This window comes from Lissotriton vulgaris, chromosome 5, assembly GCF_964263255.1.
Source record: "Lissotriton vulgaris chromosome 5, aLisVul1.2, whole genome shotgun sequence".
Classification (NCBI taxonomy): domain Eukaryota; kingdom Metazoa; phylum Chordata; class Amphibia; order Caudata; family Salamandridae; genus Lissotriton; species Lissotriton vulgaris.
This window is the reverse complement of record NC_141693.1, coordinates 315,900,531-315,920,641: the sequence shown is the minus strand read 5'-3', so window position 1 is coordinate 315,920,641 and position 20,111 is coordinate 315,900,531. Positions and strand designations below refer to the sequence as shown.

At 45.9% G+C, this 20,111-nt stretch overlaps 1 protein-coding gene across 2 annotated transcripts in view; it reads right to left on the bottom strand.

Annotated features, from left to right (window-relative positions):
* Window positions 1-20,111, bottom strand: part of TNFRSF14 (TNF receptor superfamily member 14) — a 466,810-nt gene that overhangs the window by 332,957 nt on the left and 113,742 nt on the right. For both annotated transcript variants that reach the window (XM_086921550.1, XM_086921551.1), the window contains exon 2: window positions 7,689-7,785. In XM_086921550.1, coding sequence (XP_086777676.1) covers window positions 7,689-7,785 — 97 coding nt within the window. The remainder of the gene's footprint in view (window positions 1-7,688; window positions 7,786-20,111) is intronic.

Sequence of the window (20,111 nt, the reverse complement as noted above, 5' to 3'; positions counted from 1 at the left end):
GCCTAGGCACTGCAGACACCGGCGATGGGGGTCGGTACTCCACATCAGTCGACTACACCTCGAGCAGGGCTTGAACCCGGGCATCCCTACCGGCACCTGAAGCGTCGAACGACTCGAAGAAGATCAAAAATGATCAAAAAAGTTTTAGTCAAAAAGTGACTAAGGGGTAGCTTCTCCGGATCTGCGCTAGCTGGCGCGGAAAAAAGAAGAACTGACGTCAGCGCGCATAGGCGGGGTCTAAGTACTCCGACGGCGTCATCCCGGCGCAGACGAGGCCGACGACGGACGCGGAGCCGGAGACGACGCCTAACGACGCGCAGGGGTATTGCTACGCAAAAATTTCCGGATCCAGTCTGACGCCTGGGGATATTCTAAGGTAAGGAATCTAATACTAACGTGTTTCTTTCAGATACACTAACTAGTCAGTAAAGAGATTGGGGGTTCAACTTCTGTTATGACTGAGGTATTTGGAAAGTCTAACTGCGCCTATTATCACCAATGCCCTATTTCTTGTCCATAGTTCTGTTTGTGCAGAGTAATCCCTGCAACAGTAGTAGTATGTCCTCCTATCCAATCAAAAAGTAAACTAGTATCTTATTCTTGGTGGCCATTGACATTTTATTGTTACGAATTGTCAAAGCATTAACATTAAGAAGACTTCAATAGACATTATGGACAACCCAGAGGACTGCACTCAGTGCCTAGAGCTATTGCTGAATAGAAGTTTTGTTTTAACACTTATGGTCAAATGTGCAAGCTTAGCTAGCTATACAGACAGACTAATGCAGTAGTAGCACAGACAGTCATAGTAGAGGCAGGATAAGAATTTAGAAACAGTCTACAAGAAGATCAAAGACGACATAGGAAAAAATGGAATTATGATGAACGTTTGAAATAAATAGGTGCTGTAGAAGATAGGGAAGTATAATTATTCATATTAACAGGAAAACTTACTGAGGCCAGCAGAGGAGCCCTCGGCGGACCGATCCTGGCCTTCCTGCTCCGCCCGCGCCGCTACCTCCTCTGTCCTCTTGCCACTGGAAGGAGCTGATGTACATGAAAGAAAGACACAAACATGGATGGTTGTTGTCAACCAAATCAAACATTTCAAAAAACAATAACAAATTATTTTGGAGAAATAGACAACAATTGCACTAAATTTATGGACCTATCTGATGTGGTCTACTAGGATATTAGTATTGCTGGATTCGCGGACCGTCTACTTGGAAAGTTATGCAACTCACTAAACCAACTACAAAAAGGTTCTGCTAGGACTGGCAGGCAGCAGTCCGCAGAACGCAAAGTGACAGACACAGTCCGTCATGATTGCAGACCACTAAAAAGTTTCCTACTAAATAACCAGTCATAATATACTCATACTATCAATCCACCACCACTATCTCTTCTTAGTGGCAGGAGTACAAAGAAAGGACTGGACTTGAGTCTCTAGTGTCTAGCATTTCGCAGTTCTGTAAAGTACACTCATACATAATCACTCAGGCCAAATGAGCACAAAATTGAAAACAAGTAAGCATAGTCGCACCACCAGTGAGCAGGTGAGCATCTGCAATCACAGAAGCTTTTGAAACATAATTTACCTGCAATGTAATCTCTAGTGTCTAGCATTTTGCAGTTCTGTAAAGTGCACTCATACATAATCACTCAGGCCAAATGAGCACAAAATTGAAAACAAGTAAGCATAGTAGCACCGCCAATGAGCAGGCGAGCACCTGCAATCACAGAAGCTTTTGAAACATAATTTACCTGCAATGTAACCAGCAGCATTCTTGCTCTTCGGAAAAAAAATATATTTGCAATATCATAACACAGAGCAGAAGACAACAAAGTAGTGATTAAATAGCTACTAGTACTCACCATGCCCAGGGATCTCCATGCCAAGCAGGTCGAGCAGGTCGTGTTCCCGGTCCAGTATGTCCGACCACCGTTGCGTCACCTGGTTGTAGGTGCACCGGACCCCAGACTCCTGATACATGGCCCGGCACACCTTACCCCATAGCTGGCGACGATCCCGGAGGCCATGCCTGGTACCGGGCCTGCCGCAACAGTCTTGGGGAGGTGGCGCTGCACGAAGAAGACCAGTGCGGCCACCTCCACCGCGCTGAAGATATCCCTAGGACTTACTGTCTCCCCCCTTAACCACCAGCAAGGGAGCCGGCTACGGGGAGCGGGACCCTTCCCCTTCAGGTTTTTGCCGGCTCCCTTTGCCATGGTCCTGGACAGTTAAAGGAAAAAAAAATAGGGAAGAATAGGGAAAAAGTAAATAAAAGAAAAGAGAGTTAAAAAAAGTAGTTTTAAAGTAACGAAAAGTAGAAAATAACACAAAATATAGATCTACAAAAATAGAGTGATAGATAATGAGTAAAAAAGATTTTTTTAAAGTTCAAACAAAGGATTACAAAGATTGAAGGAGGATTGAAAAAGCATGCCCAGAACCATAGCAATGAATGAAAAACAAGATGGCCGCGCCCATTGTGACCACGTGGGTACGTTTTCGCGATATTTCCCACGCAAAAACGGACGCGAACACGCAATTGCGCCCCGCACGTAGAAAATGCACAACGCGAGCATGCAACTAGCGCCCGGAAATGGAAATACTCAACGTGAAAACTGAAAACAAGATGGCCGCGCCCATGTACGACCGCATGGGTAACTTCGCGGTAGCCGCGCTGAAAAAAATCCAGCGAACACGCAAAAATAAAAAAATCTGCAAGTTCGCGGATTTTGCGGGCCGCGAGTACGCTTTCGCACAAATTCGCGTACCACAAATTCGCAGAATTCGCCCATACTTAAAAAAAATAAAGATATGTTTCAAAATCTGCATATTGCTTTCCAACTGAGATCTCTCACTATCTGCAAACTTCGTAAAGTGGTGCTGCTTTTTAGGAGAGACCTTGTAAGGGATAATTATACAAGCATACAAAGCCTAGAAGTCAATGTGCCTCATTTAAAGTTTGGAGGAGGTGAAACACCTGTCAAACAAGCACTGGCAAAACAAAAGTTCTCGCCTCTGTGAGAGCTAATGGTTTAGTTTTTTTGCTGTGTTGTACAGCACTGTGGTACTGTTGTGCTGTATTTTTAAAGTTTTATTCTAAACTGCTGTGAAACAGCCATTATCCTTTCATTATTTATTAATGCGTGGGGTATGGTATGAGCATTGAGCTAAAATGTGAAATGAAAGAGAAGTAGCAACATAAACAACGGTTGTCTTAAAAATGTATTATGATATAGTGAACACTGCACTTTTTTATGAGGGTTTGAGGGTGCCTAATAGAGAATGAGATGGGTAGTGGTAGGTAATAAGTAAGGTGGATAATGGGTATTGTGATAGTAAAAACACATTGTGCTTAAAGGACTATTACATTTTAATTTTGAAATAATTTAATTTAAATTGATGTAAATGGTCCAAATTAATTATCGTGAATTTGAAAAAAGATTAATGAAATTTCCCCACTAACATTGCAAGTGAAGATAGGTGGGAAGCACATTTTCTTATCTCAATGGAAATGGAATGCAACAGAGTATGTGTATAACAGGCAAATAGTTCCCCAAATGTGACAACGTGTGCTTGAACTAAGACTTAATGATTTTTTTTTTTTAAAGCACAGCAAAAGTATTTCATTGAAGCTAACTTTTAGCACAGCAAAGTTGAAAATAAAACTTAGGTTGTGATTGAAGTGCAGTCGCAAATATTGTTTAAAGCTGTTTAACATAAATTAAAGGTAGCATTGTTTGAGGTGGAATGAAGGTACATTTAAAGCTGTATGTAAATGTTGACATCTTGCTCGCTTTTTGGAAACCCATAAGCTAAAATAAGTGAAGGGTAACATTTCCCCTTGAACCTTGCACACATCCTGTGTTTTTGCAGTCACAAAAGAATTTAGATGCAGCATTGTTCGAAAGAAATGACACTTAGGTTGTGGGTGAGGTGCAGTTACAAATATTACTTCAAGCTGTCTAACATAAGAAATGCAGGGATGCGAAATTCCTATAGCCCAATGCCCAGAACATATTGTTTGGGATCCAGACTACAGTACCACGTTATGAATCAGGGAAGGAACACTGTCTGCAGTTAAGGTAATATTTATATCCATACGTTAAAGCTGTTTTAACTTGTATTTATGGTTCATTTATACAAAGCCTTTATTATTAGTGTGACAGTTCTAAGGAAATGTAGGTTCAAACCGCACTGCTGACAGTAGTTCCAGTATAAAAATGTGTACAGATGTTTGCAAAGTTTAACAATTTGAGGCTACTTATAATGCTGCCAGGATGCTCTCTGATTAGATGCAAATAAATGCAAATGCTTGAAAACAAGATTGATGATTCTTTATATTCACAATAAAATGCTCATTCAAACAAATGCAACCAGGAAAAAAATGTTTTGAAAAACTACTATGCAATTTTAGGTACCATTTCCTTGAAGCATCACTTAGAAAAATGTGTTCATGCCTGCTGGTATTTCCCAAAAATATTCATAATGGAAAATCAGAGTAACCAGTTTCAACAAAAATATATGAAATATTAGAGGTCAAACTTTTGGATTTGTCAATGGGTGTCTTTTGACTCAAAAAACCTACATTGCCACAGTAGTCAGTTCCTAGCACTGAACTAAAACTATTTTGCGTGGTGATATGCTCCTTGTGAAAGAGCACAATACTGTCCCTCACAGTGAAGCCATGCAGTGGATGGAGTAAGAGAGAGATTGAATTTGTATTTTAATAAAATAAATAATTTAATAAAAAGGTCTTGGTTAATACCAGACCTAAATAGGGGCCTAATTCCTAAAGATTGTCACAAAAGTGTGCCCAGGGCATACATATGTCATTGCATCAGTGCAGATGTATAGTTTTCATGAATTCACAAGAAGTTGCAGAAGTAGGTCAGGGAATCGCATTTCTCGAAAATATTTGTGACCTGCATTTTAGCACGAACAAATATGCATGTGCAGAAATCTGGGAAACAAGTGCACACTCCCATCAACCACTTTTTCCCTCAACCCTAGAGGAAGTTTTACCTCTGCCCTTGTCAGGAGTAAATTTCAAACCTTTCTCTGTATGGACAAATATCAGAGATGAGCTGATGAAAACTCATAAAACATGCAAGTCAGTAGGTTTTATACAGACTCAAAAGGGCATTCCAACCATGGAGAAGTATTGCCTACCGCTATCTCCAACCCCAGTATGTAGATCTGCGGAAAGGTGGCAATATAAGGGAATTGCTAGTATTCAAACCTTACTATGGTATGAGCTCTGGCATCAGAGAGGCTATTATGAGAGCTTTTATATAATGAGATTGCTGTCATATTTGTCGTCACACAGCATGGCAGTGAAGGGACAAGAGGATTTTGTTACAGGATAAGTAGATTTATAGAACAACATGACCCATTAGCATATAGATATGTTATTACATTCTAACCCCCTGAAATGAAAGGCAGAATTGTCCGAGGTGCAATAGGGTAAATTTAAAGCTGAATGTAAAAGTTGCCCCATTGTTTGCTTTTTGACACCCATAAGTTAAAATAAGTGAAGGGTAACATTTTCCAATGTACCTTGCACACATTTTGTGTTTTTGCAGTCACCTCTATTATTTAAAGTTGTCTAACAACAGAGTTGAAAGGTTACATTGTTCGAGCGGAATGAGACTTAGTTTGTGGTTGTGGTGCAGTCGCGAATATTGTTTGAAGCTGTTGTGGTTGTGTTGCAGTCGCGAATATTGTTTGAAGCTGTCAAACATAAGAATTGAAAGGCAGCATTGTTCGAGGCGGAATAAAGGTAAATAAACAAGCCCTCAAAAGGAAGGTCTATTTAGTTTGAAATAAAAAAATGTGCTTCCCATGCTGCTTTTCTCTTGTAATGCTAAAGGGGCGGGGCTAGATTATTCGTTTTTTTACATGTCCACATCAACTTCTTGCTACTGTGGAGCAAATTAGTTATTGTGCCGCTGGGACTTGAATGGTTGAAAAGCCACAGCTCTGCAAATAGGAAATACAAAAACACGGGCAATGCAGGTCTCATTATCTATAGATCTGTGGCCTTTGAAGCTGAGGGAACCAGTAAAAGTCCCAGTGAAAAGAGCGTTGGAAGCACGTTTCGTATCTCAAAGGAAACCGAATGCTATGCGACAGCGTATGTGTCTAACAGGCAATAAGTTCCGCAAATGTGATAATGTGTGCTTGAGCTAAGAATAAACAAACACTCGCATGCACCATACCCACGCAGTAACGCGCTAAACCAGTGGTCTCCAAACCGGTCCTGGAGGGCCGGATCCATGCCAGATTTTTTAAATTACTACATGTATCTCAATGGGGATATCCAAAAAATCTGGCATGGATCCGGCCCTCCAGGACCGGTTTGGAGACCCCTGCGCTAAACACATACACTCAGGCAAATGAAAATTGTTTAAAAAACACAGTAAGGATGTTACAGAGATGAACATGAAGAAAGCTAAATAAACAAGAAGACACAGACAACGGGAGAGTGGGATGGAGCAGGTGACAGAGCCAGCTATTAAAGATGCACTCTGTAGAGTGGCTCAACAAAAAGAAAAAAAGCTACCAAAAGTGCGAGCAACATAAGGACACAAGTACTTAGGCCATGCTCTAACGGAGGGCCACATGCAAGCAGAGGGAAGAGACGACCGTAGAGCTGACCAGCAGGAAGCAATCAATAAAGAGTGGCTTTGAAGCCCTCCAATGGTACGTAATAGGAGGGCTCCAAGCCCACTAATAGTAAACAAAATGTCTCAAAGAGACAGCACAGTGCATGTGCAGTCTGTACAACACCTAAAAAGTAGATAACTTGTCTGCCAAACTTGTTGTTCCCCATTTAGAGACAGAGGAAGCACCTATGTTTCTGACAGAGCAATCTTTTAGCCAATAGACATGGGACCGTCACTGAAAGCACATCCGACAGCCCACCCTATTTAATGAAAACATTCTGACATATATATTTCATGTACAGGACCGCAGGAAAAGCTTGATTTTCCTAACCACAAAACGAACAAAATGTGTGGAAGTGTTTTGTAGATTCAACAAATGTGTTTTTTTGCATAAGAAGAAATAACCTAATGAAGATACTACTGTGGATCAGATATACTTTCCATATACGGTCATATTTAGATCAAGGCACTGATGGCCCCACTTTCTAATAGGGTCGATTGAGATCTAGGCAACTGGTACTACTCTCCTAGAAATTCAGAATAGTTATTGTGGTAACGCCACCCAAATCAGGGCAAGATTTTACCAAAAGTAATTACATTTCTGCTGTTGCTGCCAGTACAGCAGAAACCGTTCATTCCTCCATCTACCACTGAAAGGCTGCACTTCCAAAAAAGGTACCTACAAATGAAGTGACGCCAAGATGTGCTCATGCAAATACTGGATTGCTTGTGCTAAAGTGTCGGGAGCAGCTTTCAGATGTGTTTCAATGCAGTTCGGGTGGGTCACCACAAAGATCTATATAAGACTCAAAACATCTATATCTCAAACTTTAAAAGACAATAATTCAATTTCTGAACATAAATTTTGCAGCAATGCAGATCTATGCATACCATAAATGCTTCTAGTTTTTATTTATCACCCTTATTTCACTCATCATTTCTTCACAGTGTACTTCTCTCCAAACAAACAAGCCACTATATATATGCATAGATTGGAAGATTCCACCTACCGCTGTCGCACATGGGACAACAGATTTCATTAATGAGGTACTCTCCCGAGTCACACAGCGAATCTTGTGCATGAGCAACACCTTTCCAGAAGATGACCTTAAAAACAAATGAATTGGGGTTCACTGGTCAGACAATATCCTTATTGAAATACATTTTCCAGTTTGCGCTGTTACTAATTTCATCGTTATTCAAAAAATTATTTCAAAGTTAGGATATTAAATTCTGTCAAAACACACATTATGAAACAGTAATATTCAACAGAATTTAACGAAAGGGACACAAAACGTAAGCTTAAATTATTCCAAATTTAAGTGAATTGCATACTGTTAGTTAATACATTGGGCTTAGAACAACAAACTACAAACAATACTTTCTGTACGTATTGCAATGTTTAGTGTAATGTATTAAACAAAGTTTCAGAATAATATTAAAAATTAACGTCAATGAAAAAATAAAATCCACAATGGCAATAAAGTATGAATTTTGTTAGTAGCACTTAAATAATTGACTTCACTGAGGCTCACAACAAATTGATGTTTCAATATCACAGTTCACATTCCTTTTTTGCAAGTGCTAGTTGTTTAACCGGTCATTATCTTTGTGCAAGTTGTGACTGTTGTGAACGCATTTTTATAAGTTTTCGGTCTTGTTTTACTGTCAGGTTACTGAAACTACAGTGCGGTTTCAACGAGTGGTATGTCGTGTTCTGGATTTGTTGACTACGAAGCTCATTAGTTTGACAGTAAGTTGCCATTCCTTAGTCCTATAGTGAGGTGAGTACTCATGTGGCATATTCAGAGAAACATTTACGTTTAGAGCATGTGCTAGACTAGTAGTAATTGCATTAAAAATGTCTCTGGAGGACTTAAACACTTGCTTCTTTGAAACAAAAACTTTTGTACAAATAAAATAAACAAAGACTACCAGGTTGGCGATTCCAGTGTTTTTGATACCATTAATGGAATGTCACGGATCGTATCGTCTGCATAATATGATAACTTATATGTGTACCAATGTTTACTGTTTAGCATTGTTTTTTTGTGTGGTTTTTTTTCTTTCCACAATTGCTGTGGATATTCAATTTTGTCCCCTCTTCCAACTTATTGTAAAGCGCTCTGATATCCTTCGGGATCTTGTTCGCGCTATATAAAACTTTATAAATAAATAAATAAATAAATAAATAAAATTATAAAGGAATGGTACTTCCAGGTGCCACGTCCTTATTGTTAACTCTGTCAGCTACATCTTACATGTAATCAAGAGCAAAAATATGGGAGACCTGATGGCTATGAATAAAGCATACAAAAGTACACAACATACATGAAAAACTAAGTTGTCCCCCGTGCTCAAAACAAGTTACCAACAATGCAGAAAAAACAAAAAAGATAATAAAACAACAATGTGTCGATCGGAGCAATTTATGGTGTATGTTGTGTGTGTTGCTAAACATAACTGGCAAATTTCAGTTTGTTTTAGTGTTTGAGCCGTGTCCCAAATAAAGCTACTGGTCCTGCTGAGAACCCTATGAACTTTTGACAGGGTTTGAAACGCGTTAACCATACAGGTTTTCCAACAAGTACAGCAAAAAGAAAATCACCCCCAGTGATGCTCAAGCCATAAATAGATTTGGTTTCATCGTAGTTTAAAATAATTCATTGGGATGATTGTTTCAAAGTGGGTATATTAGGAACAATGTACAGTTGGGTCTAAATGTTTTATGTGTTAAGTGTATTTAAGACGTGTCAAAAGGTAATTGCGTTTTTTGGTGTATATAAATGTATTTGTATGTTTATTTTTTGTTATATAATGTGTTGTGTTTAGGTCATATCTTGTGATTTTTTCTTTTGTGTCAATTGTAAAAAACGTGGGTGTGGTTTGTAAATATTGTAGAGACTATTGGAAATTGTTTTGATATATGAAAAAAGTAATCAATCCTTAATAATTAAACAAAAAAGAAGAAGTGATTGTTAGTGTCACATTGAATTGATTAATGTGTCCTTTCCACAAATGTACTAAATCGATAACATTATTGGTATTTCTTTGGTATTTTAGTCTTTCTAAGAAAGACATCAAGTAATTGGCCCAAGGGGGGAGCACCACCCCAAGGGCCTGGACTCCTTTGGCCTTGCAGATAACTGCCCTTACTCTTAACCAAGGTCTAAGGGTGTGCAATGGCCGTTGCAAATCAGACATACCCAGCATCCATACCTATAACAAAACAGGTAACGAATCTAGACTGGACTACATTATGGTTAAACTGTTCATGTGGCCATCAATAGTCGATTTCCAAGTCACCGAAAGAATGGACAGTGACCATAATGCCTTGGAATTGACTTATTCCCTGCCTGGGGGTGAGGTTACATCTCACGGAACGGACAAAGATAAGGCGGGGCTCCTACTTGAAAATAATCGGAGGAAAGTCAAGTGGGAGAAACTGGCCAATAGTCTAGATAGAATACCGCAGTTATATGAAAGGATCATCCCATTTTTGGAGAGCGCCTTCCAGTTAGGAAATGAGGTACAAGATGATGCCAGCAGAGGAAAGCTTGCACAAATACACGCAGACATCATCAACACCTTAGAGCAGGATCTGTTCTCATCTCCAGGGAAAAGGAAAGGCCCCCTGTTCAAGATGTCTTGGTATAACGCCGCTTGCAGGGAAGCCAAGGCCCATTTATTACTTGCTATAAAGGGACGCCTTAGCAAGGAAGAAATCCGTGCCAGGAGAAGATCGTATAAAAACCTCCTGGAGAATGCGCGGGCGGAATGGGACCATGATTACTGGGAAAATCTCGTTAGAGCACTAACAAACAGAGATTCCCGCAAATTTTGCCGCGTAGTCGCTAATGGCACGGAGGACTTATCCTCCGCAATAGAGCCTAATATAGCCCCTACGGTATGGCAGAGTCAATTCGAGGCGTTGTATGCGGAGGGAGGGGGGGACCAAAATAGAGCTGGTAGCATAAAGACATCTAGTCCCACAGGGGTTTCTTTTACTGAAAAAGAGGTGAGGGAGGCCATTAAAGGCCTAGCTGCTGGAAAAGCCCCGGGACTTGATGGGGTGCCCGGGGACTTGTTTAAGCAGGAACCAGGGATATGGGCACCTTATCTTACATTGATATTCAATGCCATTCTGGGGGGAATGGAGGTACCCGATACTTGGATGGGAGCAGAGGTGGTCCCAATTTATAAAAAGGGATCCCCTCTGCTTCCTGCCAACTATCGTCCCATCAGTCTTATCCACATATCCCAAAAACTCTTCGGAAGACTGATTCTGAATCGGCTCCAGGCCTGGATAGAAGAGATGGACATCCTGTCCCCCTATCAGGCAGGATTTAGGCAGGGTGTATCGACTATAGACCAAATTTTCAGGCTGAATCTCCTCTACTGGAGAACAGCTGTAATCGAGGGCGGCACTCTGTATACTATTTTTGTAGACTTACGCGCCGCCTTCGATCTGGTACCCAGAACGAGGCTGTGGAGAGTTATGGAAGAGCTGAACGTCCCTGGTGATATCTTGGCAATCCTGATGAGACTACACTATAACAACTACGCCCGCGTAAGGTGTGGCAAAGGTGGCATGTTAACCGAAAGGTTCCCCGTTCGCAGAGGGGTTAGACAGGGTTGTGTGCTTGCACCGACCCTGTTTTGCCTCTTTGTGAACGGGGTTGTTGCCCACCTAAACAGGATTGCCAACACTGATGCCCCAAAGTTGACAGGCAGCAGGGTGCCTGCAATTATGTTTGCAGATGACACCCTGCTGCTGTCTAAATCCCCTATGGGGATTCGACGCATCTTGGATGGTTTTTTAGAGTTCTGCTCTGAACGAGGATTGGAAATCAACCCACAGAAAACTAAATTCATGATTTTGAATCCCAACCCCCATAATCGAGCCCCACCTAGGCTAGGCACAGTCCAACTAGAACGTGTGCACAATATTGAATACTTGGGGATTACTCTAAATGAACATCTAACGTGGACGTCTCACCAGACCAAAGTGACCATCAAACTGGCTCAGTTGGCGGGTGGCACTATGCGTCTGGCAAATAAATCCTTCTATCGCCCACTAACCCCAATCATTCATATCTACAAAACTCAAGCCCATGCGGGTGTCACATATGGGGGTGAGCTGTGGGGACACTCTCAACTCCCTAAATTACAGTCAACTGAAAACAAATTTCTGAGACAGGTCGTTGCCCTCCCCCAGAGGACTCCACTACTTCCCCTTAGATTAGACTTGGGAATTCGACCAATAACGGAGGAGCTAGGACTTAAACCCCTAACATTTTGGAGGCGTTTGTGGTGTAGCCCAGATCTTATAAACTATAGAGAGGAGCTACAGGAATTCCTGGAGTTACGGAATGCCAAGAGAATCCCGTGGATGATTTATGTCAAGGGAATGCTAGAGGAGATGGGCTACCCGGAACTATGGACGGATCCTTCAAACACCTGTCTAAAGACTCCAAAAAAGGTACTTGTGAGAGCATACCAAGAACTGATGCTCACAAAAGCTATTGACGCCACTCGAGAAGGATCCTTGACACATTTGTTCCTAAAAGCGAAAGACTCCTACTGTCTCGAAAGTACTCTAGACGCTATGTCTCCTGTATTAACGAGGAAATTATTTTTACAATTGAGATACGGAAGCCTCCCTCTAGCATCATTTACAGCGTCCTGGTCATGCCGCTCCACCATAGAAACTTGCCCAGTGTGTGCTCATCCGAAGGAGGATGACGTTCACGTTGTTTTCTTCTGCAAGGGCTATGAGAGGAGCAGGAAATACTGGTTAGTCCCGCTACTCAGGAACTTGGGTTTTAGATCTTTTCAACCTGCTTACAGAGTTTTAAAGACAGACCTCTCTCCCACTGTAGTCTTTGCCCTCTCGAAATTTTTAACCTCCATGTGGTTCACTCGAAGCCGATGGGTCAAAAGACTTGTATAAAAGACTCCTCGAAAGTTATAGACTGTTTTCGCAGCACCCCTTGTTTTTAAAATGTTTTAATCACTGGATCACATTGTGTTTAATTCGTTTTTAATTGTGTATAAATGTTATGCATCTTTTATGATCTGTGATCGAAATAAAGATTTTTGGAATGGAATGGAATGGATAACTTATATGTGTACCAATGTTTACTGTTTAGCATTGTTTTTTTGTGTGGTTTTTTTCTTTCCACAATTGCTGTGGATATTCCATTTTGTCCCCTCTTCCAACTTATTGTAAAGCGCTCTGATATCCTTCGGGATCTTGTTCGCGCTATATAAAACTTTATAAATAAATAAATAAATAAAAAAAATGTATAAAGGAATGGTACTTCCAAGATGCCACATCCTTATTCTTACCTCTCTCAGCTACATCTTACATGTAATCAAGAGCAAAAGTATGGGAGACCTGATGGCTATGAATAAAGCATACAAAAGTACACAACACACATGAAAACCAAAGTTGTCCGCCGTGCTCCCAACAAGTTACCAACCATGCAGAAACAACAAAAAAGATAATAAAACAACAATGTGTCGATCGGAGCAATTTATGGTGTATGTTGTGTGTGTTGCTAAACATAACTGGCAAATTTCAGTTTGTTTTAGTGTTTGAGCCGTGTCCCAAATAAAGCTACTGGTCCTGCTGAGAACCCTATGAACTTTTGACAGGGTTTGAAACGCGTTAACCATACAGGTTTTCCAACAAGTACAGCAAAAAGAAAATCACCCCCAGTGACGCTTAAGCCATAAATAGATTTGGTTTCATCGTAGTTTAAAAGAATTCATTGTGATGATTGTTTCAAAGTGGGTATATTAGGAACAATGTACAGTTGGGTCTAAATGTTTTATGTGTTGAGTGTATTTAAGACGTGTCAAAAGGTAATTGCGTTTTTTGGTGTATATAAATGTATTTGTATGTTTATTTTTTGTTATATAATGTGTTGTGTTTAGGTCATATCTTGTGATTTTTTCTTTTGTGTCAATTGTAAAAAACGTGGGTGTGGTTTGTAAATATTGTAGAGACTATTGGAAATTGTTTTGATATATGAAAAAAGTAATCAATCCTTAATAATTAAACAAAAAAGAAGAAGTGATTGTTAGTGTCACATTGAATTGATTAATGTGTCCTTTCCACAAATGTACTAAATCGATAACATTATTGGTATTTCTTTGGTATTTTAGTCTTTCTAAGAAAGACATCAAGCAATTGGCCCAAGGGGGGTGCATGTCCCGCCTTCTTGTTCTGTGGCCTAGGGTCCGCGGGAGCAAGCATGAGCGCCATATGTTTCCAATCATCTCACGGTCACGTTAATTGGAAACAGATGGGCAAATGCAGCTCTTTCACTTTTGCCTCGGCGGACACAAGCACGCTCGCACGCTAACCACTTCCGAGCTTGTTAGGGCTCGCCTGCTGTGCTCATGCGCATAGCTGGCGAAGCTCTAATGTGGCTTATCCAGAGGTTAACTACCACTGGCGATTGCATGGAGTGCATGTGCTTTTTAGGTGATTGCGCAAGCGCAAGCCCTAAAAAGCGCGTGCACAATGCCACCAGCCGCCTGCCTGCCTGCCTCGCATTACCACATCAAAGGCAGTCCGCCCCCCTCCCACAGCTTCTCTAATTATTCACGGCCGGCCGGCCGTACTTTACATCACGCCTGTTAGACCATGAAGTTCCGTCCTGTGTGGTTTTATAATAAACTGATCTGTAAACTTCGTTACATAAACAGCTACGCATTTGAATTAAGTTACATACTAGTAATTTAACAACAATATTTAAGTTACAGTCAAGCTTGATGTGCTTGTTTCTAGATTGCTTTAGTTGGAGTCTGGTCTTCGAAGCTGGTGTATTAATGCAATATTCTTGCCTGGTGGCATTTACATAGCCTGGAAGTTTTGTTTGATAGGATTTTAAAGTTTGTGTTTTTTTGTTTCTGCTCATTGCACCTGGTAATGCACGGAGCTGCAACTCAAATTAAACCACTATATAATTATCCATTTTTTTACCTTCTATTGTGAGCATTCTTTCATTGGTCTTGCATCGCAGGGTCCAATGCTCTTGTTGGCCTGTTTCTGAGAACCTTGTTACATAGTTTGGCAGAGGCTACTAAGCCATGGGGCCTGCACCTCCTCCTCTGACAGTGTGTGTGCGCTCTCCGGTTGCTTCTGTATAACCACGTAAAATAAAAAAAATGTAGTCTCCCGATTTAGTCATCGTTGATAAAAGTGGGTACTGCTAAGTTTATTTTTTTATAGGAAAACTCACAAAATGTTGTGAAATTACACAAACGGCATATCAAGTGAACATTAAACGCAAGAGCATACCATTTGTTTTAAAGGCACTAAAGAAGGAGTGGTTTGCGGAGTAAATGTGACTTTTTTTCCCTCAAACTATTCTCCCGCAAAACATTGCTGCTTTAACCAGTCCTCTGCAGCAAATAACTAGACAATGTCATACTTGTGTCATTTTTGACATTTTGCATAATTTTTGTAATGCAAAGTGCACAAATTTGGCAAGCTCAATAAAAAAAAATTGAGGCCTAATCAAAGTCAGCACTTGAAAGTGCATCTACTTTGTTACAACAGATGCCCCCACCACACAGCTCCACTGATGCACCCACCACACAGCTCCACCCAGGCACTACCACACAGCTCCACAGATGCACCCAGCACACAGCTCCACCGAGGCACCCACCACACAACTCCACAGATGCACCCACCACGCAGCTCCACTGATGCACCTACCACACAGCTCCACTGATGCACCCACCTACACAGCTCCACCGATGCACCCACCACACAGCTCCACCGATGCACCCACCACACAGCTCCACCGATGCAGTCACCACACAGCTCCACTGACACAGCTCCACCGATGCACCCACCACCCAGCTCCACCGATGCACCCACCACACAGCTCCGATGCACCCACCACACAGCTCCACCGACACAGCTCCACCGATGCACCCAACACACAGCTCCACCGAGCCACCCACCATACAGCTCCACCAAGGCACCCACCACACAGCTCCACCGATGCACCCACCACACAGCTCCACAGTGGCACCTACCACACAGCTCCACCGAGGCACCCACCACACAACTCCACAGATGCACCCACCACGCAGCTCCACCGAGGCACCGACCACACAGCTCCACCGAGGCACGTACCACACAGCTCCACCGATGCACCCACCTACACAGCTCCACTGATGCACCCACCACACAGCTCCACCGATGCACCCACCACACAGCTCCACCGATGCACCCACCACACAGCTCCACCGAACGACCCACCACACAGCTCCACTGATGCACCTACCACACAGCTCCACCGATGCACCCACCACACAGCTCCACCGATGAAGTCACCACACAGCTCCACCGACAAAGCTCTACCGATGCACCCACCACCCAGCTCCACCGATGCACCCACCACACAGCTCCACCGACACAGCTCCACCGATGCACCCAACACACAGCTCCACCGAGCCACCCACCATACAGCTCCACCGATGCACCCACCACACAGCTCCACCGAGGCACCTACCACACAGCTCCACAGATGCACCCACCACACAGCTCCACCGAGGCACCCACCACACAACTCCACAGATGCACCCACCACGCAGCTCCACCGAGGCACCCACCACATAGCTCCACCGAGGCACCTACCACACAGCTCCACCGATGCACCCACCTACACAGCTCCACCGATGCACCCACCACACAGCTCCACCGATGCACCCACCACACAGCTCCACCGACCGACCCACCACACAGCTCCACTGATGCACCTACCACACAGCTCCACCAATGCACCCACCACACAGCTCCACCGATGCAGTCACCACACAGCTCCACCGACACAGCTCCACCGATGCACCCAGCTCCACGGATGCACCCACCACACAGCTCCACCGACACAGCTCCACCGAGCCACCCACCACACAGCTCCACCGAGCCACCCACCACACAGCTCCACCGATGCACCCACCACACAGCTCTACAGAGGCACCCACCACAAAGCTCCACAGAAGCACCCACCACACAGCTCCACAGATGCACCCACCACACAGCTCCACCGAACGACCCACCACACAGCTCCACCACACAGCTCCACCGATGCACCCAGCTCCACCAATGCACCCACCACACAGCTCCACTGATGCACCCACCACACAGCTCCACCTACACAGCTCCACCGATGCACCCACCACACAGCTCCACCGAGGCACCCACCACACAGCTACACTGATGCACCCACCACACAGCTCCACCGATGCACCCACCACACAGCTCCACCGATGCAGCCACCACACAGCTCCACCGACATAGCTCCACCGATGCACCCACCATCCAGCTCCATCGATGCACCCACCACACAGTTCCACCGACACAGCTCCACTGATGCACCCACCACACAGCTCCACACATGCAGCCACCACACAGCTCCACCGACACAGCTCCCCCGATGCACCCACCACCACCAATGCACCCACCACACAGCTCCACCGATGCACCCACCTACACAGCTCCACCGATGCACCCACCTACACAGCTCCACCGATGCACCCACCACACAGCTCCACCGATGCACCCACCTACACAGCTCCACCAATGCACCCACCACACAGCTCCACTGATGCACCCACCACACAGCTCCACCGAACGACCCACCACACAGCTCCACCGATGCACCCACCACACAGCTCCACCTATGCACCCACCACCCAGCTCCACCGATGCACCCACCACACAGCTCCACCGACACAGCTCCATTGATGCACCCAACACACAGCTCCACCGAGCCACCCACTATACAGCTCCACCAAGGCACCCACCACACAGCTCCACCGATGCACCCACCACAAAGCTCCACAGATGCACCCACCACACAGCTCCACAGATGCACCCACCACACAGCTCCACCGAGGCACCCACCACACAGCTCCACCGAGGCACCCACCACACAGCTCCCCCGATGCACCCACCACACAGCTCCACCAATGCAGTCCCCACACAGCTCCACCGATGCACCCAGCTCCACCAATGCACCCACCACACAGCTCCACCAATGCACCCACCACACAGCTCCACCTACACAGCTCCACCGATGCACCCACCACACAGCTCCACCGAGGCACACAGCTACACTGATGCACCCACCACACAGCTCCACCGACACAGCTCCACCGATGCACCCAACAAACAGCTCCACCGAGCCACCCATCATACAGCTCCACCAAGGCACCCACCACACAGCTCCACCAAGGCACCCACCACACAGCTCTACCGAGGCACCCACACACAGCTCCACAAATGCACCCACCACACAGCTCCACAGATGCACCCACCACACAGCTCCACCGAGGCACCCACCACACAGCTCCACCAAACGACCCACCACACAGCTCCACCGATGCACCCACCACACAGCTCCACCGATGCAGTCCCCACAAAGCTCCACCGATGCACCAAGCTCCACCAATGCACCCACCACACAGCTCCACCTACACAGCTCCACAGATGCACCCACCACACAGCTCCACCGAGGCACCCACCACACAGCTCCACCGAGGCACCCACCACACAGCTACACTGATGCACCCACCACACAGCTCCACCAATGCACCCACCACACAGCTCCACCGACATAGCTCCACCGATGCACCCACCACCCAGCTCCACCGATGCACCCACCACACAGCTCCACCGACAAAGCTCCACCGATGCACCCACCACACAGCTCCACCGATGCACCCACCACACAGCTCCACCGATGCAGCCACCACACAGCTCCACCGACATAGCTCCACCGATGCACCCACCACCCAGCTCCACCGATGCACCCACCACACAGCTCCACCGACACAGCTCCACCGATGCACCCACCACACAGCTCCACTGATGCACCCACCACACAGCTCCACCTACACAGCTCCACCGATGCACCCACCACACAGCTCCATTGATGCACCCACCACACAGCTCCACACATGCAGCCACCACACCACCAACACAGCTCCCCGATGCACCCACCACCATCAATGCACCCACCACACAGCTCCACCGATGCACCCACCTACACAGCTCCACCGATGCACCCACCTACACAGCTCCACCAATGCACCCACCACACAGCTCCACCGATGCACCCACCACACAGCTCCACTGATGCACCCACCACACAGCTCCACCGATGCACCCACCACACAGCTCCACCGATGCACCCACCTACACAGCTCCACCGATGCACCACACAGCTCCACCGATGCACCCACCACACAGCTCCACCGATGCACCCACCACACAGCTCCACCGATGCACCCACCACACAGCTCCACCGACACAGCTCCACCGATGCACCCACCACACAGCTCCACTGACACAGCTCCACCGATGCACCCACCTACACAACTCCACCGATGCACCCAGCTCCACCAATGCACCCACCACACAGCTCCACCGACACAGCTCCACCGATGCACCCACCACACAGCTCCACCGATGCACCCACCACACAGCTCCACTGACAAAGCTCCACCGATGCACCCAACACACAGCTCCACCGAGCCACCCACCATACAGCTCCACCAAGGCACCCACCACACAGCTCCACCGATGTACCCACCACCCAGCTCCACCTACACAGCTCCACCGATGCAGCCCCCACACAGCTCCACCGACACAGCTCCACCGATGCACCCACCACCCAGCTCCACCTACACAGCTCCACCGATGCACCCACCACACAGCTCCACCGATGCACCCACCACACAGCTCCACCGACACAGCTCCACCGATGCACCCACCACCCAGCTCCACCGATGCACCCACCACACAGCTCCACTGACACAGCTCCACCGATGCACCCACCTACACAACTCCACCGATGCACCCAGCTCCACCAGTGCACCCAACACACAGCTCCACCGAGCCACCCACCATACAGCTCCACCAAGGAACCCACCACACAGCTCCACCAATGCAGCCACCACACAGCTCCACCGACATAGCTCCAGCGATGCACCCACCACCCAGCTCCACCGATGCACCCACCACACAGCTCCAGCGATGCACCCACCACACAGCTCCACCGACACAGCTCCACCGATGCACCCACCACACAGCTCCACTGATGCACCCACCACACAGCTCCACCTACACAGCTCTACCGAGGCACCCACCACAAAGCTTCACAGATGCACCCACCACACAGCTCCACAGATGCACCCACCACACAGCTCCACCGAGGCACCCACCACACAGCTCCACCGAGGCACCCACCACACAGCTCCACCAAACGACCCACCACACAGCTCCACCGATGCACCCACCACACAGCTCCACCGATGCAACCACCACGCAGCTCCAACGATGCACCCAGCTCCACCGATGCACCCAGCTCCACCGATGCACCCACCACACAGCTCCACCTACA